At 50.7% G+C, this 22,526-nt stretch overlaps 1 protein-coding gene, 1 long non-coding RNA gene and 4 other non-coding genes across 6 annotated transcripts; 1 reads left to right on the plus strand and 5 right to left on the minus strand.

Annotated features, from left to right (window-relative positions):
* Window positions 1–6,091: 6,091 nt before the first annotated feature.
* Window positions 6,092–13,130, minus strand: RPL3 (ribosomal protein L3). The gene is made up of 10 exons (XM_017660743.3): window positions 12,963–13,130; window positions 11,829–12,021; window positions 10,907–11,075; window positions 10,216–10,351; window positions 8,855–9,041; window positions 8,132–8,292; window positions 7,501–7,602; window positions 6,961–7,056; window positions 6,415–6,534; window positions 6,092–6,193 (listed from the first exon to the last, which is right to left on the minus strand). The coding sequence occupies exons 1-10, from the start codon at window positions 12,963–12,965 to the stop codon at window positions 6,149–6,151; spliced, it is 1,212 nt and encodes a 403-aa protein (XP_017516232.1). The 5' UTR covers window positions 12,966–13,130; the 3' UTR covers window positions 6,092–6,148.
* Window positions 7,146–7,235, minus strand: LOC118970378 (small nucleolar RNA U83B). Its single transcript, XR_005058297.2, has one exon. It is a non-coding gene; the product is annotated as a small nucleolar RNA U83B (small nucleolar RNA).
* On the minus strand, window positions 8,707–8,800 carry LOC118970377 (small nucleolar RNA U83B). The gene has a single exon (XR_005058296.1). It is a non-coding gene; the product is annotated as a small nucleolar RNA U83B (small nucleolar RNA).
* On the minus strand, window positions 10,352–10,406 carry LOC118970380 (small nucleolar RNA U82P). The gene has a single exon (XR_005058299.2). It is a non-coding gene; the product is annotated as a small nucleolar RNA U82P (small nucleolar RNA).
* Window positions 12,451–12,514, minus strand: LOC118970373 (small nucleolar RNA SNORD43). The gene has a single exon (XR_005058292.1). It is a non-coding gene; the product is annotated as a small nucleolar RNA SNORD43 (small nucleolar RNA).
* Window positions 13,131–13,492: 362 nt separating the features above from the next.
* LOC108397363 (uncharacterized) lies at window positions 13,493–21,059 on the plus strand. The gene is made up of 2 exons (XR_012121610.1): window positions 13,493–13,875; window positions 19,414–21,059. It is a non-coding gene; the product is annotated as an uncharacterized lncRNA (long non-coding RNA).
* The last annotated feature ends 1,467 nt before the right edge of the window (window positions 21,060–22,526 follow it).

Raw genomic sequence — 22,526 nt, forward strand, 5'->3', positions numbered from 1 at the left:
TTTGTGTTATTGATCAGGTTTTTAAAGATAAAAGCAGAGCCGTAAACGTCTGTATTCAAAGTCTGTAAAATGACCTCACTCTGAGGGCCAAACCAAACAGCTGTGGGCTGATCGGGCCCCTGGGCTGCCAACTGCAGCCCCTGGTTTAGTGGCTGTTGGGTGCCAGACCAGGCAGTGCCATGTGGTGGCTGTGTGAGCCTGGGTGAGTCCACTGCCCTCTCTGAGCCCTGGTTTTGCCATCTGTGAAATGGAAATAATGCTTTTTCCTAGGACTGGCCATGCATTCAGTATTTACTGACAAGAAGTGTGGGTCAAATGTTGAGTGAGGACTCCGGGCCCAGAGCCAGGCTGGGCACATTCCATACAGGATCCCAGTGAATCCTCACTGTAGCTCTCCAAGGGCTATCATGGTGCTGGGAAGAGACTGAGCCAGGATCCCGCCTTGGCCAGCTCTTTCCCACACGCCACGTGGAGCCACCACAGCATCGCCAGGAGGCCTGGGCAGGATGACCCTGTGACCCTGAGACACAGCAGCCTATGTTGAAATGGTAGGCAGATGGCGGCCGAATTGCGAGGAGTCTTGAACACCAGGTGCCTGGTATGTAGTAAGTGCTAATAAGTATTTGATTAATTAATAAATGAATGTGCACCATGGAGCCATTGGAGGTGTCTGAGCAGGGGAGGGCCCTACCTTGGATTGAATATACATATATGTAAAATGCCTAGGGCAGTGGCTGCCCCCCGCCCTGAAACAAGAGCAAAGGGCTAGGCGCTGTGCCTGTCCCTCAAGACCCTCCATCTGCCCCTCTACCCACTGCTCTGTGCCCCAGGATGCTGACCTCTCGGGTCTGTATCAACCCACCCACCTCCTTGCAGCCGGCTTAGCCACAGGGAGTCTCCAGCAGGCATGAAGGCTGAAGCTGGCGGGGTGCTAGTGAATGTTTAATAGCCAGCCCTCTGGAAGAAAGGCCCTGGTCTGTGGTGCTGACCGACTTCCCTGATATAAATACTTCCTCCTGGGTGGGCGCGGATGAATGGGTGACCGCATGATGTCTTAGTGGGCCTCAGTGCCGCAGTGCTAGCACGCTCATGGGCCTTGGCCGTGACAGAAGATGGTGTGGTTGTGTCGGTGCCGAGGTGTGTTCGTGGGAGCTGCAGCCCCTCTGCTCAGGCCACCCCCTATAAAATGGGGGTGATCACATTCCTGCCTCCTTTGGAGTGGACTGCATGAGTCGGGTGAGACACATCCTTCCTGGGACAGTGAGTCTACGCATGGTGACCACTTCCTGGGTCCTGTGCTGCTCCCCGCGCTGCATGGCCAAGCTCTGCAGAGTGGCCTGATGTGGGACTGGGGCCTGCTGGATGAGCCACTGGGGACGAGGTGACCAGTGAGGATGGGGACGGGAAAGCTCATGCAGAGCTATCTTTAGTGCCTTCTCTCACAGCCCTTTTCCTCCGCCTGGCAGCATGGTGCTCAGGCAGGGGCAAGTGGGGAGAGGCCACTTCTCCATTGTCACATGAAGCCCAGTGACCTGGAGCCAGCTGTGGGGTCAGGGCCTGAGGAGGGTGAGGCCGGCTGAGGTACCCAGCTCTGCAGCCCCACCTGTCTGCTGGCAGCCTCGAGGGCAGCATCTCCCCCTGCTCCTGTCTATCCAGCAAACAGGGGCCCATGGTGAGATAGGAGTGGGGAGACAGAGGAGCATGGGTGCTGCAGTGGCTGCTGGGAAATGGTGCCCTCCCAGGCCTCATCAGGAGCTTCCAGACCCCTATTCAGTGAAGGCAGTGTGGTAAAATGGTTAGCACTAAGTTTCTGACACCTGAATTTGAACCCCTGCTTTGCCACTCCTGAGAGTCTGAACCAAGGGACTGTTACCTAATCTCTCGATACTTCGGTTTCCCACTGTGAACACAAGTGAGAACAGGAGCCCTGGCTCCCGACTCACAGGGCTGTAATGGCCACTTGCTGAGACTCGGCGTGTAAGGTGCCTGGCAGAGCATATTCCACTTTGGGACCTCAGAGGAGTCTCTGAATCCCTCTGGGCCCATTTTCTCATCTGTGAAGTGGGCATAGTGGTTGTAAGGATTAGATAAAGTAATTCTTAAAGGGTCTAGCACAAGGTATGGCACGCAGTGGGCACTCCACAAGTGAGCACCCTACTTCTCCCTTGAGCCAAAATGTACCTTACAGGCCCTAGTACCACAGGGTCAGGGTGAAGAGATGCCAGGGCTCAAATCCCAAACCTACTGGTTTTACACTGTGTCCATGGGCAAGTGGCTCCCCCTTTCTGAGCCCCACTTTCTTATCTATAAAATGGGGTAATAATAGAATCCACCTCAAGGGGTAATCCTGGAGGTTGAGTTTATGTAGAGGAAGTACTTGGGACAGTGCCTGACAGGAGTACGGTCTTCCCAAACCACTGGCCAGCCAGGCACTGTCCTCTGGAGGCATCCCAGTGAATGTGAGTGCCGGTTACCAGGGGCCAGGGGCTGGTGACTTAGGGCCCTGGACAGCAGTAGAGGTGTAAGCCCAGGGGGCTGATGGATGCCAAGGACACAGTAATGGTTCAGACGTTTTAATAGTTCTGATGTGGCCACAGGCCCTGGACGGTTGCTGCCTCCCTCACTCCTGGGCCGTAGACAATATCTTCCTGCCTCTATAGCATTTGGGTCAGGCCCTCTCCTGTTAACAGTCTAGCCAGGGCGGGCTTCTGAGCCTGTGGCTGAAAGGCCAGGGAACGCTATTTGGCTCCTGGGAGTGGGCCAGGAGTCTGGATCCAGGGAGGGGACAGCATGCTGGAGGAGTCGGCAGGCCTTGAGTGCCGGCCTGAGCAGTGGGACGTTGCACGGAAGGCGGGGAACCCACAGAACCTCAGACAAGTAGCTGCATGTGCTGAGAGCCGATGGGAGGAGGGTGAGGTGCTGGGAGGTGTGGGGTTGGGGACATGGTGGGAGGACACGAGGCAAGCAGCACAGTCCCCCCTGGCAAGGCTGTTACTGAGGATGGGGGAGCCCATGGGGTGAGCCCGTGCAGTGGCACCCAGCCTCCCACCCCTCAAGCCACCAAGGCCATCTCCTGGTGAACTCAGCAAGTCATTGGCTCTTGTCCTGCCTTTTAAGGCAATGGTGGCTCCTGCCACTTCCCTGTTCCCACTTGCTCAGAAATTCCCAGCAGGTATTTTTTTTCAGGAGGAATGGAATGAGACTCCTCGTTCTGTCACCACAAGATTCCAGCAGAGCCTGTCTGGGGGCTCAGGTGACAGGAAGCACACGCCAACAGGCACTGGGAAATGCAACCTCTGTGCCAAGCACAGGCAGACTACAGGACAGCTGCCCACCCCAGAAATGCCTGGGGACCCCGTCTGGGACACCCAGACACATATACAAGCATGGGCAAGTTCCAGAGACACAGGAACATTTACTGAGCACCTACTAAACACCAGGCCCTGGCTAGAGAAGCAGGGGGCTCCAGCCTGCCTTCAGAGCTGCCTCCCTTGGGAGCTCAGATCTGAGCCCAGACATGTTCTCACCTCAGGGCCTTTGCACCTGCTGTTCCCTCTGCTGGGGTGTCCTCCTGAGAGAGCTCTGAGCAGGACCCTTTACTCCCTAAGGTCTGAGAGAGCCGCCCATCACTCTGTACCCATTTTATTTCTTACAGCAATCAAAACTTCTAAAACTTTCTGGTTTATGTATGTTTACTGCCTGCCGCTGCCAGCTAGAATATAAGCTCCTGGAGAGGGGCACCTGTGAGTGGTGTTCACAGAGGCACTCGGGATTTCTTGACTGAAGCTGATTCCACACATGCGGCTGAGCTTTCACACTGCCCTGATTCCTCCTCCCAGTAACGCCAGCCACTCTGCACTCTGGGCTCAACGGTCCTCAGCCACTAGACAAGACTGAGGCTCAGAGCTGGCATGGCATGTGCCCATGGTCACTCACTGGCCAGGCGCAGGGCAGACAGAAACAAGAGGATAGGAATGTGGGGACCCCCGCAGTGGACGGTCAGCGGCCAAGGACTCAGCCAATCAAGCAAGCCTAGAAAGAGCCTTCTCTGTGTCATGGGCTGGGACTGTAAAGGTGTGGTGACTGCCTGTCACCTGGAGGCACATCTGCAGTGCTGGATGCATGTGTGCATGTATGTACGTGTCCTCAGCCTGGGAGCACAGACTATTCTTCTCTGCCTAAGGCGCCTTCGTTTTCAGGACTCACATCCCATCCTGGCCCCACCCACAATTGGGCAGAGCCCTGGACCGGGAGCAAGGCCTGGCCAGGACACCGCTAACCAGCAAAGCCACTCCTACTTGGGCTGGCTGAGCAGAGGGGCTCCAGAACTGGCCTAAGGGAGGTGGAGGCCCACAGGATGAGGCCAAGGGCAACAAGGAGGGGTGAAGGCCTGAGGTGGGCTGCCTCCCCAGTTCAGCATCCGCCCCCCCAGGCCTGATGGGAACAGACCGGCAGAGGATCCCACAGGGGTAGAGCCCAGTCCAGGAACAAGGGGCCCAGGCCCCATGCCGGGTTCTGCCAGTGGTGTCTGGTGGCCTTGGGCCAAGTCCTGATGCCCTCTGGTTGGGGTCTTGACTCTGGAGACTGTGGGGCACCATGGTGGGACCACACTGAGGGGACTCTGCCCTCCAGGCTAGGAGCCAGCCCTCTGGCAGGGCGGCAGGGGGTTAGTCTAGTGAGGTGCTGCCCTCTCCCCTCTGGTGGCTCCAGCCTGAAGTGCAGTTCCACCAAACTGGGATCCCAGTCAAAGTGGGAGGTGCTGCACAGGGTGGAGGCCAGAAGTTAGCCTGGAAGTGGGGCTGAGGCCCACTGCCCCGGACAGAGCTCCGGAGCTCCAGAAATGCTGTAAGGACGGGAGGCTCCCCGGCTGAGGCCTCCAGCACTGTAGGTCTCACCTGCCTCAGGGGCCACATGTAACCTCCTTTTCTGGGCTTTCACACCTTAGGGCCTCACTCCACGCATGGGGGTGCCAAGCTACTTGAGAACCAGGACTTTATCACCTCAAGCTTTTACTTGGCACAGCTCCAGACCCACGGGCTCCGTCCACCTGCACCCATCACAACCCCTCTTCAAATGAGGCTGTCAGGACAATGCCCAGGGAGCCGGCAGACACCTGCTAGCTGCCCACCTGCTCAGCAAGGCTCAGAGCCGCTCAGCTGTGGCCTTTGCTCTCAGGTTGGTTGAGGCTGAGGCAAACACAGCAGAGCCTGGACACATGGGGACCTTTGGCTGGGAAGGGGCAGAGGTGGGGGTCAGCTCTCTCTCACACCCAGAATGCCAGGAGCTGTGTGGGCAGACTCTTCAGACAGATCCCTCCCCTGAAGAGCAAGTCAGAGGCCAGAGGCATCACACCACGAGCATAGCCAGGTCACCCCCCAGCATTCTAGGGTCCCTGAGTCCCAACAGTACGCGCTCAATACACTGGTTAACAGCACAGGGCAGATAACACTGTGCAGGGTGGGGCTGAGCCAAGGACAGACTGTAGGACTTTCCCAGCTGGCTGAGCCTTGACTAGACACATAAGCCAGGCTAGGCAGGATGGGGACATTAAATAACCAGGGCCTTCCTCAGGTTAAACTCTACAGAACGTCTTGCTACGGGTTCCAGTCAGTGAACAGGGGCTTCTGCATATCCAACCAGTGCCACAACCTGGTTGCAGGTTGCAAAGAACCTAAACAAGTCTTAACTGGAACCCAACTCTACACGGCTTAGTAACTAAATTACTTGCACACTCAGACCCTGGGTCTGCCCTGCCATGCCCATGCCCATCTCGAGGAACATGAAGTCCTCACTGCCTCCTTCCCTTCTCTAGTGATGCCACCCAAGCTGTGCAAACACAACCAACTCCTACAGCAGCCCCAACTGCCTCACCCTGGTGACAAGACATTCGCACAAAGCTGGCTGCCCCAGGCTGGCTTCAACACTTCAAGGCACACCCAGGTTTGGGCCTTTGCCTCCTCCTACACTTTGGTCTGGGCTCTGGGGCCAGGCCAGAGGCAGGGCAAGCAGTAAACTCTGTGTATGGGATGAGAGCAGCTTGGCTCTCCGGGAACACAAGGGCACATGGAAGCAGCCAAGAGGAGAAGCCAAGTCAGAGCCAAGTAAATTTTTATTCAGACCCCACCAGCTGCACAACCTGCTCCTGACTCTAAGCTCCTTCTTCCTTTGCGATTCGGTCTTTCTTCAGCGGCCCCTGTGGAGAGAGGTGTAGCGGGCAAGGTTAGACAGGCTCCCACACCCTGGAGCAATCAGATTTGGAGTCAGTCTCTGCTACCCCCTGCATAGGCACAAGGCCGCCCCTTCTCAGGACTCTCAAGAGCTGGTCCGAGATGCTGCCTTCTGCCCCAGCAACGGAGGGGGCAGTTGGCAGGCCAATGTCACCCCAGCCCAGGGCAGCGGGGTAGAGGTGCTTACCATGAATGCTTTCTTCTCCTCCATTGTCTGGAAGCGGCCATGGCCAAACTTGGAGGTGGTGTCAATGAACTTCAGGTCAATCTTCTCCAGGGCCCGCCGTTTGGTCTGCACCAGCAGGGACTGGGGGCCAAGAGGGGAAGGCGAATTATGAAGAGCCAGTTTCTCCCTGCCATCTTACCTTAGTTCACAAGCCCCTCACCCAGGGGTGGGGGGCAGATTATCAGCATGAATCAGCCCCTCTGAAGACAGAAGAGCAACACCCCCAACTTCACCTCCAGTCTAGCTGGATCTACCCAAGGACCTCCTCCCCTCAGCTGCCAGGTGGATGTGAAAATACATGAAAACAGAAGCCAAGGCCAGACCGGGGATTTCCTCCTCCAGGACTTCAAAGCCAGTGCTAAAGGAGTGACAAGCCCCTGTTCCCTTTGAACTCCCCTTCCTAACAAAGCTCAGACTGGTGTCTGGCCCTGTATTCTACCATCTGTTGAACTTCCCTCCCCCACAGGAGAACAAGCCCCCGCCCCCACCAGGAGCCCCCCCAATCACCTTGCGGAGGGTGAGCACTCGCTTCTTGGTCCCCACCACGCAGCCTTTCAGCATGACAAAGTCATTGGTCACTTCACCATAGTGGACAAAGCCACCCTGGACAAAGCAAGACCCGCAAAGATAAGACGGTAGGAAACACACAGGAACCCCTCCAGGGAAGTGGTCCCCAACCACTGTATCCCAGGGTTGTTCTCGGAAGGCAGAAAGGAATGTGCCTGCAGTCTGACTTGGACACTGCCCCTGGCAGTCATTCCAAAGTCTCATCTACACACAGCTGATCCTGAGACCCCACTTCTCACCAGCCAGCCCCGACTGGAGGACCGGAGACATGCCATTTACCAGGAACAGACAACGGACAGCTGGATGCTGCACAGGGCCAGGCAACTGGCTCTATAAACACGACCCCTGTCACCAGCCATGCCCCAATAATAGCACCAAGGTCTGTGCCCCATAGGTGAGACCCGGGGCATTCATAAACGAGGGAAACCCCCCTCCACCCATGATTTCAAAGGCATGAACAAGATGGCTTCAATTACTCACCAGAGGGTTGATGCTCTTGTCCGAGAGATCATAATCAGTGGAGGCGTTGTTCTTGATCAGTTTGCCGTCCTTGATGAGGTAGCCCTGGCCGATCTTGTAGATCTGAACCAGGGAAGGCATATGAAGGGAAGGGGAAACAAGTCAGGGAGCCAGCCCATGGGACTCAGGTGCCCCTGGACAGGGCAGGCTGGAGGCAGGAAAGGACAGCCATTAGGAACAAGTACCCCTACGTGGCAGTGGGCTAGCCAGTCCCAGCAGGGTTCTGGAAAAGCCTCTATGACCTTGAGTCCTAGTGATGGGACTATATCCCAGGCTTGGAGCAGAAAGAGAAGCTGGCCAGGTCTAAACTAAAGACACTGTCACCCAACTGAGCCCATGGATGGAGGCCTCTCCAAAACCTCATGGGAAAGAAAAAACAGACGGGTCTCTTATCTGCAGTCACACCCAGGGACAGCTACGGCAGAACCCTTCAAGGTGGGAAGGTACCTTACAAATCATGACACATTGGAGCCACACTGCGTCCATCAGACACAGCAGGAGTGGGCGCAGGGACTGTAACACTCACTCCTGATGCTGGGATCCCCTTTCCCCTCCCAGGGCCCAGGTCTCCACGGGACCTCCAACACCTCACCTTCTTATTGATCTCGGTGCGGTGATGATAGCCTTTCTGCCCAGCCCGAGCCACAGAGAACGCCACTCGTGCAGGATGCCAGGCCCCAATGCAGGCAACCTTCCGAAGCCCTCTGTGGGTCTTGCGGGGGAGCTTCTTAGTGTGCCAGCGGCTGGTGACCCCTGGAATAGACACATGGTGCTACTAGGGTGTCTGGCACGCGTGCCACTGGCCTTTTCCTGCCGTGAACCCTCAACTTAGGATCCCTGTTTGTAGAGTCTGTACACAGAACATTCAACAATCAATGACTGGTTAAGTGTGAGGGTCAGAAGTGGGTTTAATCTGCATGTCTATTCCCTATTTCCCAGTAAATTCAGGATCTGCATAAATGTTTCTCAATCTGGGAATAAAAACAGGCCTTGGAGAAGTAGCCCTGAGCTAGAATGCAAACACATACACTTTAAAGCGTTCTTGAACTTCCCCACTGGCAGGGGCAGACCTAATTCCCAAGTCCCCCTTTCCATTTTACATTGGGCTCCAAATGGTTTGAGGATTCAGATGTACGGAAAGGGGACTTCCCCAGGCACCTGACCAGAGCTGTTCTCAGAAGGAAGGCAGCAAGGAATGTTTCCACAGTCTGACTCGGACGCTGTGCCCAGCGCTCATTCCAGAGCCTCATCACTGAACAGCAGGGCCAGAGGCCCCTTGCCTCAGTTTACCAACTGAGGCCACGGCAAAGCTCACCCTTGTAGCCTTTGCCCTTGGTGACTCCAATGACATCAATCATCTCATCCTGCCCGAACACCTGGTTCACAGGGACCTGCTGCTCAAGCCTCTCGCGGGCCCAGTCCAGTTTCTCCGCCACTGTGCCTCCGTTCACCTGGATCTCCATGAGGTGGGCCTTCTTCTGGCGTAGAGGAAGCAGGCGCATCTGGGAGGGAATCAACAGCTTAGGTCCCCAGGCCTCAAGATCTCCCTCCCAAGGTAGAGGGGCTCAAGATGTGGCAGAACAGGGCAATTCTGAACCTCACGTCTCCCCATTGGCAAAAGCAAAAGAACCTTCCTCTATTGAGGCTCCCCAGTGGGTACAATTCCCCTTTTCAATGCTGATGCCCAAGTCTCCATCAGAATGGGCAGAACCTTAACAGACACAAAGGCCAGCCCAGGAAGGCAGACTTCACGAGATCCTGGGACCAACTAGCCCCATGTTCCCGATCCCTGCCCTTTTGGCACAGCGCTCTCCATCTACCTTGGCCTTCCGCACTACAAACAGGCCCCTTGTCATCTGGAGAGCAGTATGCACTAGTTAAGAGTAAAAGCTGTAAGAATTAGAAAAGAAAATGAATGCAAGTCTAAAGCTTTCAATTAAGAGTGGCCCAGTGCCATCCTCTAGAACTTCAGAGACGCCCACGGCCAATGTGGTCACCACTAACCACATACACTGAGCACTTAGGAGTCAGGAGATTTACCCAGATGATGAATGGCTCTCACCACCTGCACAGGAGGCACCCATTCTAACCAAGCCAGCCCAGGGCTCATTTGGCTCACAAGTCAGGTTTCATGAAGCGCAACAGCCAGCACCTTACCACTGACTAATCCCAGGTAAGGCATTACTATGTAAACCAGAAGTCAGAGTCCGCAGTTCCCCCAAGCAGTTTTCCTAAAATGGGGTATGATTTCCCTAATTAAGGACCAATAGGGACAGAGTGCCACCTGCTGGCAGCAGAAAAACTAACCCACCCTTGGAGGTCCTGGATGCCTTCTCATCCACTAACTGTCCTTAACTCCAGCCCCAGGAGGAGTCCAGGGGTCAAGGGGGCCATTTGCTGGACTATGTATGCCTTTGTGTAACTTCAAGCAACCTCCAGGCAGCTCACTGGCTGACCTCCACCAATAAGTGAGCTTAAGGAACCAGAACCAGTCTCACCACCCACTCAAATCCTGGGGCTTGGCACAAAATCAGCTGCAGCAGAGATCAACTTAGAGTAATAACCACAGCCCCCAACAGGTGGCACCTGATATTCAAGGCCACCCAAGATCGGGTCAGTCCTAAGTCTTCACCTCCAGTTCTACACCCTCCTCTTGGACCACCGCTGGGCTCTCACCTGGGTGTGGGCGATGACGCGGATGACCTGACAGTACTTCCTCATGCTGCTGAAGTCCTTCTCCAACTGCTTTTTGCCGTCGTCATCCTGCCACTTCTTGCAGTATTTGGTGAAGGCCTTCTTCTTAGATTTATGCCTTCAGGACCAGAGCAGAGTTGGGGAGGGGGACAGGTGCAGGCCTTCATCACCCTTCAGAGGGGTGAGCGGAAGGCATACTGGCACCATGTGGGGATGGGCTCATTGCCAGCTTCTAAGGAGCCTTTTCCACTGGCAAGCGGAGCCTGGATGGAGCTCATCGGGCAAAGCCGAGCGGAGCTGAGTGGAGGTCCACAAAATTAATTTGAGTCAAACACATACACACTAGTTCTTGCTCCAGCCGAACTACTGACCAGACCACACTTCTGGGCAGGACTAGGGGAGTTACACTGCTATCTTTCGGTTTCTAGTATTTCTCAACAACTAAGAGATCACTGAGTAACTGGGGCCTCAACCAACACCCACGAAGCTGTCATGAAGGAAGTCTCAGGAGCTGCTCCCAACTCAGGAAGCCGACAGCTACTCAAGGTCTGACCCCAGAAATTACTCTGTTCTGAAGCAACTAACACAAGAGCAGCTCCTGCCCAGCTCAGAGAAGCCCTGCACAGGGTGCTGCTCTCTCCAGCCCCTCACCTAGAGGGCTCGTGACTCCTACCAGTTCTTATAGAAGCGCCTCTTGCACTCTTCACTGATGTGCTCGGCAAAGACTGTCTTGAAGGTACGGAGGCCTCGAGGGGTTTCCACGTAGCCCACAATTCCCACAACCACCATGGGGGGTGTCTCCACAATGGTCACCGCCTCCACAACTTCCTTCTTGTTCACCTCTGCAAAGAAAGGCACCCTTGAGCAGGCTGACTGTAACTGCAACAGGGGGTTACGGAGTCTTAGAGAGAAAGACGTTAAGTGCTCTTTGAGGCCTAATGGGCAACTTGTTTCAGAAAACAGTCTGCAGAAGCAGGGCCCTGGACTCCCAAAACTGTCCTTACTGCGTCCTTCTCCATCTGCGTAATTTATACATTCAAGTTAAAAACTTTAAGAACCCTAGGGAGGCTTCAGTTCTGATTCACCTCAGAAATCTCTAGAAGCAAATTCTTTATTGCCTAAATACAAGAGTACTAAGGAAGTAAAATGGGATGTTTTAATAGCTGAGCTTGGTGTAAACAATACTAACATTATTATCTACTACGGTTCAGTAACTGGCACCATTTCTTGGCAACTTATCTAGTCTGACCTTCACCAACCAGGTACACAGGTGGTATTCAAGCCTTTAAGTGAGGCTCACAATTCAGCACTCTTGTCAACATGGAATTTCTCAAGACCCCGCAAGGACAATCTCCCAAGTTACATTACACCTCTATGCTGTGACTCGACAAAACTACGTTACTTGACTCAATACATCCGTCCACCTAAAGCAAGCAGTGCCAGCCTCTGTAGCCTGGGAATGCTAATCAGTTTTAAAATGTTATTCCCACCCTCAAGAGGTCATTACTCTTAAGAATCTGTCCTTTTGTGACAGCGTACCTCCATCTAGTCTATCCCCATCCCCACCACGAGCCTAGAAGACAGCGAGTACATACTGGATCCCGGCCTATCGACCTCCCGCACAATGTGGGTCATGCCAGCCTTGTAGCCCAGAAAGGCTGTGAGGTGGACGGGCTTGGAAGGGTCATCCTTGGGGAAGCTCTTCACTTTCCCACGGTGCCGGCTGCTGCGTTTCCGAGGTAAGAAGCCCAGGGACCCATGTCTGGGAGCAGAAAACTTCCTGTGAGACTAGGAGAAAATCATCGTTAGCACCCGAACCTCTAAGCAGCTTTCACTGATTACCACCTTGCCTAGGCCTATGAGGATTCTCAGCAATGCTGAATCCAGACCAGGTGACACCCGAAGGAGCGGTTGACAGATTTACATGCTGGGTAACATCCACTTTACTGGGTCACACATCCTGAAGGAAGTATTCAACTACAGGAGTTGAACCCTTTTTACAAGTCATCACTTTATCCCTTTACAACTAAAAAAAAAATCGCCTTCTCTAAATGGGACAAAAACTGCTATTAAAAATCGTTTAACAGGACTTTATGGGCAAGCCAGCAAGACTGACCAGAAAAGGGACTTTTGGACAAATGGCTGGGGAGCGGATAATGCTGGCAAAGGCTCCTCTAGCTGGACTGATACCCGTAGGCCATTAGAATTCGACACAGCCACATCAGAACCTGACAATCAGCACACAGTCTCTGTCCGCCCGTCAATAAGTTCATCATTTGCGGTTTCTGCGAACTTCAGAGGCCCTTACAAGTCCTAAGCGCAGCCTCAGCCATTTCAGGATGAGGCCTCAAACCCTCACCCAAAGTCTCCCATTTAACCCCCCATTTAACAAGGCCAAGCGCCCCCACTCGAAGTCCTCCTGGACCACATGATTTGACTCTGAACCCAACCAACACTAAATTGGTGAGGTCGCGACCCAATAACCATTTGTAGCTTTAAAATTACTGAGGTGTCTCAAGGCCTCTCGACAGCCAACGCGCAGGCCCAAGGCCGACCACTGGCCTGGGGTGTTTTCAGAAAATAGGCCTGACTGCGGATCCCCCTGAGTCCCTCATGCTCCTAGAGCAGGCCCCCGGAGCCGGCCGGGCCGAGATGCCGCCGATGCGCCGCGGATTAAGCCTCGCCCTCGCCGCCGCATAAGAGAAGGAGGAAGCAGCGACAACACCTACCATCCCGCCGGAGAAGGCTGCCGGTAGAGGTCGGGCGGCTCGCCTCCAGCCGTATATGAAGCCCAGGCTGGCTCCGCCCCTTCCGGCGTGCGACAGCGCGTCCGTGGTGAGACGGGAGGGGCAGGTACAAGGCTCATTTTCACGCACGCGCGTTCTCGCCGGCGATCGTTCTTAACCTGACGCCGGCTTCGGAAGCAGGAATTAGGGACCCTACGGCGGATGGCTAGGTTCAAATTTAGTGAAAAGCCAAGGAAACGCTCTCAGAGGACCGTGATACTATAAACCTACGGCGTTGGGCAGTAGCCAGATTTGATAACATTTGATACGCCAAAGCTAAATAGCTGCTGCTAGAAAAGTGTAAAACCTACATGTGTTTTTTTCCCACCAGGGGGTTTAAACGTTTAAACAATAAGATATTGATAAAAAGCCACTGTGGCGAAGTACATGCTGGGAAAGGAAGGAATTTGAGAAGGAACAGGCTGTGCGTTTTCCTATTCAGCCAATGAGGAACCAGGGGAGGGACCCGCGGGCTAAGGAATTAATTGCTTGTTGCAAACTCCCTGACTGTTCCTGCATACTAGACGCCCAGCTTGGAGCAATATTGTTAAAGCTTCGCACCTCTGTTCTCTTATCTCCGTGCCCACTTACTGAGGTCGGACCAGTGAGAGTATTTCTCACAATTTGGGGGCTTGTCCAGGATACTCTTGCAGGTGGGAGGTGGGGGCCCAAGCGGAGCGGGAAGACACGTCCCGCCCGACTTTGGGCGGCCCGCTCTGTCTGGGTGTTTCACCTACGCATGGAAGAGAAGACCTGAGACTTGTTAGGAGACAGAGTGACCGAGGCAGAGGAGGAAACGTAGGCACTGCTGCAACCAGGCGACCTCGTGCACGAGCCAGGGTGGGAAAACTGGGCTGTAAGTACTGCCTTGGTAGTTGGGCATTTTTCGGAGGTCGGGTGTGTGTGACTGACACATATCCCAGATAGGAAGCGGAGCGAGTGTGGAGTCCCGATCCGCGGTTCAGTTGTCCCGTGTGGAAAACGGCTGGAGACGGAGGAAGCGAATCTCGTGGGGGGGTGGGCGGGAATGGAGGTGTAAGCAACCTCCATTACGGGGGCAGAGTACACAGGGAACTCAGAACAGGGACCTCTTGAGAGATGGGAAATAGAAATTCAAGGTCTAGGGAAACAAAGAAAGGGAACCAGGAGAGCTCCCTTGAGATTGCTCCAGATAGTTCACCGGGGCGAATGTTACGGTGCCGGAGAGCCGCCTCCTGTACCAGGGTTAAGTACGAACAGAAGGTGATCAAATTTTAAACAACTTATCAGATTCAAAAAAAACATATGCACCCCTATGTTTATCACAGCACTATTTACAATAGCCAAGATAGGAAGCAACCTGAGTGTGCATCAGATGAATGGATAAAGAAGATGTGGTACATATACACAATGAAATACTATTCAGCCATAAGAAAGAAACAAATCCTACCATTTGCAACAACATGGATGGAGCTAGAGGGTATTACTGCTCAGTGAAATAAGTCAGGCAGAGAAAGACAAATACCAAATGATTTCCCTCATTTGTGGAGTATAAGAACAAAGCAAAACTGAAGGAACAAAAGAGCAGCAGAATCACAGACTCCAAGAAGGGACTAGCGGTTACCAAAGGGGAGGGGTGGGGGAGGGAGGGAGAAGGGGATTAAGGGGTATTATGATTGGCACACACGGTGTGTGGGGGTCACAGGGAAGACAGTGTAGCTCAGAGAAGACAAATAGGGACCCTGTGGCATCTTACTACACTGATGGACAGTGACTGCAGTAGGGTATGGGGGAATTTGATAATAAGGGTGAATGTAATAACCACAGTGTTCTTCTTGTGAAATCTTCATAAGAGTGTATATCAATGATACCTTAATAGAAAAAAAAAAGAAGGAGATGATAATTAAATTTTGCTGTTTTGTCTGGACTAAAGAACCGATTTGTAAGCTGTCAATTTTCTGGCCACAGTTCGGATGGGATGAAAACTGACTTTGCCAGACTCTAGTTCTTTGAGTGACAAAGCCTCCAGTTCACTGGAGGAAAGAGCCTACGCCCTCTGCTGGTTATCAAGAGCACTTCCCATATTTCCTCTGAATACCAGAGGACAAAAGCTAAGGAGGAGGAACTACAAGAAACTTCCCGGGAAAGTCCTGGGACCCACTTTCTTGTCTCCCTCCCTTATAATCCTCAGGCTGGGACTCGAGGGGAACAAAGCCAGGAAGATCAAGCAGGAGACTCAGATTCATCTGAGAGCCGGGGGCTTTCGGCCCCTACCAGGCCCCCTACAGCCCCTTATTCTAACCTTAGGAAGGCATTAGAACAATGTAAGAAAGACTTAAGAGAGTTTCCCCCTTCCTTCTGGGGAGTCCACCAGAACCCCTAAGATGTTTCCTTTGAGAGAGGTCCCACTAGGACAGGGGAAATTGGGTTTGTTAATGTTCCCCTCACTCGTACTGAGGTGAGAAATTTCAAGAAGGAAATGAAACCATTGTTAGAAGATCCCCTTGGTGTAGAGGACCAACTAGATCAATCCCTGGGACCTAACATATGTGCTTGGACTGAGCTGATGTCCATCATGAATATATCCTACTCATTGGTGAAGAGGGGGGGATGATCAGGACAGCTGCTGTGTCCCTTTGGGAATGAGAGCACCCACCAGGGCAGGGTGTCCAGGCAGCAGAACGGAAGCTCGCAGGTGCAGATCCTAGGTGGGATAATAATGAGCCAAGGGATAGGACTAGAATGGAAGATCTTCGAGGGCTAATTGTCAAGGGAATCAGAGAACTGGGCCCAAGATCTCAAAATGTTACTAAGGTGTTTGAAGTCCAACAGGAGAAAGAAGAGACCCCAACAGCATTTTTACAGAGACTCAGGAACCAGATGAGGAAGTATTCGAGACTCAACCCAGAAGATCTGGGAGGACAGGATCTTCTAAAAGTTAATTTTGTAACCAAAAGCTGGCCAGATATTGGTAAGAAATTACAGAAGATAGGTGGATGGAATGAGAAACCAATTTTGAGGAATTACTGAGGGAAGCTCAGAAAGTGTTTGTTAGAGAAGCAGAAGCAGAAAGCAAAAATTTTGGTGAATCAGAAAAGACGGAACAAAAGAGACAGGACCAAAGGAGGGACAAGAAATGCTTTAAATGTGGGAAACCAGGTCACTTTAAGAGAGGGTGCCCTTTATGGGAAAAAGAAGTGACTTCCCTCGTGGCATTAGATGAAGAACAGGGAGGTCAGGGGCTCCCCCCTGTTAGACCCCACCAGGAACCCTTGATAAATCTAAAGGTAGGGCCTAAGGAAGACACAGCCTTTTTAGTAGATACAGGGGTAGCCCATTCCTCCTTGACCTTTCAGCCACAAAATACGAAATTGCAACCCGAAAAGCTTTTAGTCTCTGGGGTCAAAGGGGAGGGATTCCAAATTACCATTTTTGAAAAAATGAATCAGATTAGAAAATGAGATTGCCGAGGGATCATTTTTGTATGTCCCAGAAGAGGGAACTAATCTCTTAGGAAGGGGTTTAATTATTGAGTTAGGCCTGGGTCTAGGAACAGAGAAGGGCCAAATAAAGGTTCTAATGGCCTGCCTCACAGAGGAGGAAGAAAAGAGAATAGATCCTAGGGTATGGATTAAGGAAGGAAATAGGGGAAGTTTACAGGTTTCCCTGATAAAAGTAACTTTGAAACATCCAGGTGAAATAATTTGCAGGAGACAATAGCCAATTCCCCTTGAAGGGAGAAGAGGTCTGCAGCCAGTAACAGAAGGCCTTGTTAAGGATGGTCCATTGGAGCCTTGTATGTCATCATACGGTAGTGAGAAAACCTGATGGGTCACATCGGTTGGTGCAGGATCTTCTGGCTATAAACCTAACAGTCCATACCTGACATCCTGCAGTCCCTTACCCTTAAACCCTCCTGAGTAAAATACCCTAGGAACATGAATAGTTTAGTGTGGTGAACCTGAAGGATGCATTTTGGGCCTTTTCACTGAGTTTGGATAGCAGAGACCTTTCGCCTTTAAATGGGAAAATCTCGTTAAACGGAAGAAAACATCATCGTTGGGCTGTGGTAGCAGGCTTTCACGGAGGCCCCCAACTTGCTCCTTCAAATTTTAGAATCCATCTTAGAGGAGTCTGAACCTGTGCAAGGAACACAACTTCTGCAATATGTAGATGACTTGTTAATCTCAGGGAAAGAAAAGACCAGAGTGTCTAAAACTACTACAGACTTGCTTAACTTCCTGGAACCAAAGGGGTATATATAGAGTCTCTGGAAACAAACTTCAATTTGTAGAAAAGGAAGTTAAATGTTTAGGTCATCTTATTAAGTGAAGGGAAATGAAGAATCAATCCAGGAAGAATTGCTGGGATCATAAATTTCCCCAAGCCTAAGACAAAGAGGGAACTTAGAAAATTTGGGGGACCAGTGGGATATTGTAGATTATGGGTTGGCTCTTATGCCCAAAAGACTAGAAGTTTGTACTTCGAATTGTTTGAGGTGAGCCAGATCCTTTCCAGTGGACCCCAGGGGAACTTCAAATTCTAGAGGAATTAAAGCAATCTTCAGTCACCGTCCCAGTCCTGGCACTCCTGTTTTTAGAGAAGCCTTTTCACTTGTTTATTACTGTTGAACAAGCCTCTGCTATAGGGGTTTTGACCCAAACTGGGGAGGAAAGAAACAACCAGTGGCCTTTATGTCTAAACTATTGGACCCTGTCTCTCGAGGATGGCCTGAACACTCAGGCCATCACAGCCACAGCCTTACTGGTAGAAGAGAACAGAAAATTAACTTTTGGAGGAACCCTGATAGTTAGTACTCCTCGCCAGGTTCCAGCTATACCTAATCAGCAGGCTGGGTGCAGGCTAACAGATTCTCAAGTTTTAAAATAGAAGCCATTCGACTTGAAAAGATGACCTGACCTTAATCACAGGTGCCTGTCTTGATCCCACCAGCTTCCTACGTGCAGGCAAGGCTGAAGACCAAACAGACTTGAGTCACTATTGCATGGACATCCTAGAATATCAGACTAACGTCAGGCCTAGGTCGGGGTATGAAACTATTTATAGATGGGTCCTCCCGGATGGTAGAGGGCAGATGACATAATGGGAGTGCCATCATTGATGGAGACCAATTACCTACATGCGAAAAGGGGAGATTACCCAATGAGTGGTCAGCCCAAACCTGTGAGTTGTTTGCCCTTAATCAGGCCTTAAAACTAAGATAAGGAGGGCACAGTTTACACAGACTCCAAATATGCCTTCAGAGTGGCCCATAGCTTTGGGAAAAATTGGACAGAAAGAGTTCTCATGAACAGTAAAGGAAAGGAATTAATTCCTGGCAAATTAATCATGGAGGTTGTGGAGAATCTCTTACTTCCAGCTGAAATATCTGTAACACATGTGAATGGTCACCAGAAAGGAAATTCTTATGAAGCAACAGGGCATAGAATCCTGATGCAGCTGCTAAAGAGACTACATCTGAAGATGAAATTAGACTTTTGAATCTCACTCCTGATATCCCTAAAATTACCTTAATCCCAAAGTTTTCCAAATGAAATTAAAGAGCTACAGACTGGGGTGTCTCGAGATGAGAAAGGGCAGTGGACTTTACCAGATGGGAGAGAAATGATCAGCCGACCTATTATGAGAGAGGTGACGAACATGTTACACAGAGGGAGCCACTGGGGTCCCCAGGCGATGTGTGCAATGTGTGACGCTTTGCTAAAGGTTAATGGGTGTGCTAGTATTTACACTATTGCTAAACAGGTTTGTAGGAGTTGGACAATGTGCCAAAGAATTAACAAAAAGAGTACAAGAAAGCCAATACCTAAAGGGAGACTCCCAGGACTAAGACTATTCCAGAGTATCTAGATTGATTTCACTGAGATGCCAAAAGGGGGAAAGCTTAAATATTTATTAGTGATTGTCGACCATCTCACTGGTTGGGTAGAGGCTTACCCTTTAACAACTGTAATGGCAGGATCAGTAATAAAAGTACTTTTAGAGCAAGTGATTCCTAGGTTTGGGTTAATAGAAAATGTTGATTCAGACTGACAATAGGAGTCATTTTACCTTGAAAGTATTGCAAGGAATAATGATGGCAGTCCAAGTGCAATGGGATTTCCATACTCCTTGGCCTCCACCATTCTCTGGAAAGGTAGGAAAAATGAATCAGACTCTCAAGAAACATTTAACCAAATTAATACTAGAAACCAAATTGCCTTGGACTAAATGTCTTCCTATAGCACTCAGGATTAGAACTTCTCCCTGAAAGGATTTAGGAATTCCCCCTTAGGATTGATTTAATGGGTTGTCATATCCAGGAAGGGCAACGGACTTGCCCACCATAGAAACAAAAGATCGGTTTCTAAGGGAGTATGTTGCTGGCCATGTTTTCTACCTTATCTTCTCTCAGGTTGAAAGGACTCCTCGCCCAGACTCCCCCACTTAAGTTCTTCACCCACTGCTTCCAGCCTGGAGACCTGGTGTTAGCAAAGTCCTGGAAAGAAGACCGACTGCAGCCCAGCTGGGAAGGCCCCTACCAAGTGCTCCTGACCACGGAGACTGCAGTGCAGACGGTGGAAGAGGGCTGGACTCACTACACCAGAATCAAGAAATTGACTGAGGGATCTGGGGGCAAAACAGAGAACTGGAAGGTGTCCCAAGTGGCTGACCACCCCTTGAGGCTAAAACTGAAAAGGATCTAAAATGTTAATCCTTATCCTTCTAACTCTATATTTTACAGGCATCTCTCAGGGAAGCCTAGAATGGGAAGGAACTCCTGGTTATCCTGTCAAACTGGTGATCAATATTACAAAACCATCAGGCCCCCAAACCATCAGGTTTGATGCTTGTCAGGTTCTCTCTTGTGGTGACCTAAATAACCAAAGACAGCTTTCTGGAGACAATAAGTATCTCTGTCCTGAATGGACGAGTGTTAGTGGACCAAAAAAAGCAAACGGGCCCCCGTGTCCAGGCTGGAGCAATGTTTGGTGGACTACCCAGTTTCAAGGGTGGACAGCCCCTCATGCGACAGGGAAACCTTTGAAAGGAAAGCTCCACTTGGCTAAAGGCATTCCTCCTGCAAATTGCCAGGACAAACAATGTAACCCCCTCTTGTTAACTATAAATAACCCTCAAGATTTAGACTCGGACCCTGTAATTGCTCCTCGTGTTTACGGACTTGGTGCCGATGTTACTGGAATAGATCCCTTGGGAAGGTTTGGTCTTAATTTAATCAAAGACAAGATTTTACCCATAGTGACCACCACCCCCAATCCTGAGGTAGATAGTGAACCAGAACCTTCCCTTAATCACCCTAAACTAGTTACTGTACAGACTGGTTAGAAGGATGGTTTGGAAAACAGAAAGGTATGGTTGCTTCTGTTTTAACATCTCTTGTTATAGTTGAGGAATTTTAACTGCTATAGGATGCTGTATCATCCCTTGTGTGAGAGGCCTGACCCAGAGGCCTATAAAGGCAGCCGTAAACAAACAAATACCTATGACATGCACCTAATCTTACATGTTGGAAGATAAATTTGACAACGAATAAGAGAGCAAAAATATATTAGAAAAGTTTGAAAAAGAACCAGGCATGAGTTGAAGTATATTACTGGGAATCAGAAATTCTTAAATAAGAGGGGGAACTGCTAGAAAAAGCCTAAAACCTAAACGTGATTTATTCCCACCCACCAGGGGGTTTAAACACAAGGTATTAGGTATTGACAAAAAGCCCATGTGGTGACATACATGCCTGGAAGTTGCTCAGGCTCGGAGGGGGAAGGAATGTGAGAAGGCTGTGCATATTCAGGAGCAGTGGGGAAAGTTTTGAACCACCCAATAAAGTTAAGACAAATGTAAAGAAAGCCTAATATGATATAACTTGCTTAGGTGACATCCAGGTGAGAATGCGAACCCTGTAGTACTCAGCCAATGAGGAACCAGGAGAGGGAGTCACATGCTAAGGAATAAATTGTCTGTTGTAACCACGCTAAATGGGCCTGCTCACCAGACGCCTGATCCTGCAAGACTGCCATTAAATAGGCTCGCTGCACTGTTCTCTTTGTCTCAGTGTCCACTTACTGAGTTCGGACCGGTGAGAGTATTTCTCAAGGCTGCTTTTCATATGAAATGCAGTCACCTCTGGCATTGAATAACTCTGCTGTGGTTTCAGCTCCACAGCGCTTTCATACTTGGTATCCCAGTTCCATCCCATCCAGTAGATCAGCACTGTACTGCCATTTTGGGGTTGCACTGCTTGTACCTGCTCTAAATTGGAGAGAAAAAGCTGAAACCCTGGGTTTCCCAGCATCCAGCTGCAGTGGCCTGTGCTTGCGTCAGAGGCAAAACTACCCCATGATCTGGGTTCGCCGGTCCAGCTGACCAGCCTCACGGAGGCTGGCCCTCCTGACTTTTAAGACCCTCCCTTGCAAGAGCCCCGGCTGATCTCTGCTTGGGCTCCTCTGTGACTCAGGAGGCTCCTACTTGTTCTCCCTGCCTCCAGGTTTACCCCTCCAATTTTTTAAAAGAATAAAATCTCATCTTGTTACTTCCTGTGCTCCCCATTGCTGCCTGAAGATGCAGATTCCACTCCTGAGGCTGCCCCCTAAAGCTGTGCCCTACCCGGCTGCACTCCAGCCTCCTCGCTGCCGGAGGGCACACACACTCACACGTCACCTTCCAGCGCCATCCTACCCAGGTCATGTTCTTTGATTCTGGGCCTGGCCTTTGCTCGCACAATTGTTAAAAAACATTCTCTAGTCCTCACGCCAGCCCTGAGGGGCCATGCTGATAGGTCTCCAGTCGCTCATTGGAAATCTTTGGGGCCAGATGTGTTTCCAAATTCAGCATTTTTCATGTTTTAGATAATATGCAATATGGTGCGCATACTGTATGTTATGTAATCCTCCCCAAACTCTTTAATGAAGACTTTAATTAATTCTGTAAAGAAACATGAATATTCATATAGAATGGGATAAATATAAACAGCCCTCACATCAGCTCAAGACTGACTTTGCTGCCTAAAAATTCATGTTTGGTTCTTGTCACCAAATGACTTTAGAAGTTTTTTATTTCAGAATTGTAAACAACGAATTATGACCCATATTGCCCCCTCTTACAGCAAAAACTACTTTTCAGGCCAAGAGGAAATACTTTGACAAAAGTCACACAATGAAGGACAGAGCTCAAGTCTGACTGGTTTTACAGTATCAGACTTGGGGTTTAGTAACCCCATCACTGGACAAAACTCTGAGATCCCAAGTCTCTCATTCATTCAATAAATTCTTCCTGAAGTTCCTGTCTGTGCCAGGTACCATGCCAGGCTGCAGGAATACAGAGGAACAAGACAGCTACCATCACTCACTAAACAGGACTATTTAACCTGGGAAAGAGGATTCAAAAAGATTTAACAATGTCACTGAAGGTCCTGGGCAAACTATTCTCACCAAAAAGAATTCCCTCTTTATAATCAAGAGAAAAGAGCATCGATTGACCTGCTCTGTCATTTCAGTTATGCATATACCT

This window comes from Manis javanica, chromosome 10, assembly GCF_040802235.1.
Source record: "Manis javanica isolate MJ-LG chromosome 10, MJ_LKY, whole genome shotgun sequence".
Classification (NCBI taxonomy): domain Eukaryota; kingdom Metazoa; phylum Chordata; class Mammalia; order Pholidota; family Manidae; genus Manis; species Manis javanica.

Bases quoted from the DNA above. Each gene is read 5' to 3' on its own strand.
- RPL3 (XM_017660743.3), bottom strand. The intron at 11,076-11,828 runs GTATGTACTCGC...CTTTCTTTGCAG, and splicing joins GGTCGATAGGCCGGGATCCA to AGGTGAACAAGAAGGAAGTT. The intron at 6,194-6,414 runs GTAAGCACCTCT...CTCTCTCCACAG, and splicing joins AGGAGAAGAAAGCATTCATG to GGGCCGCTGAAGAAAGACCG.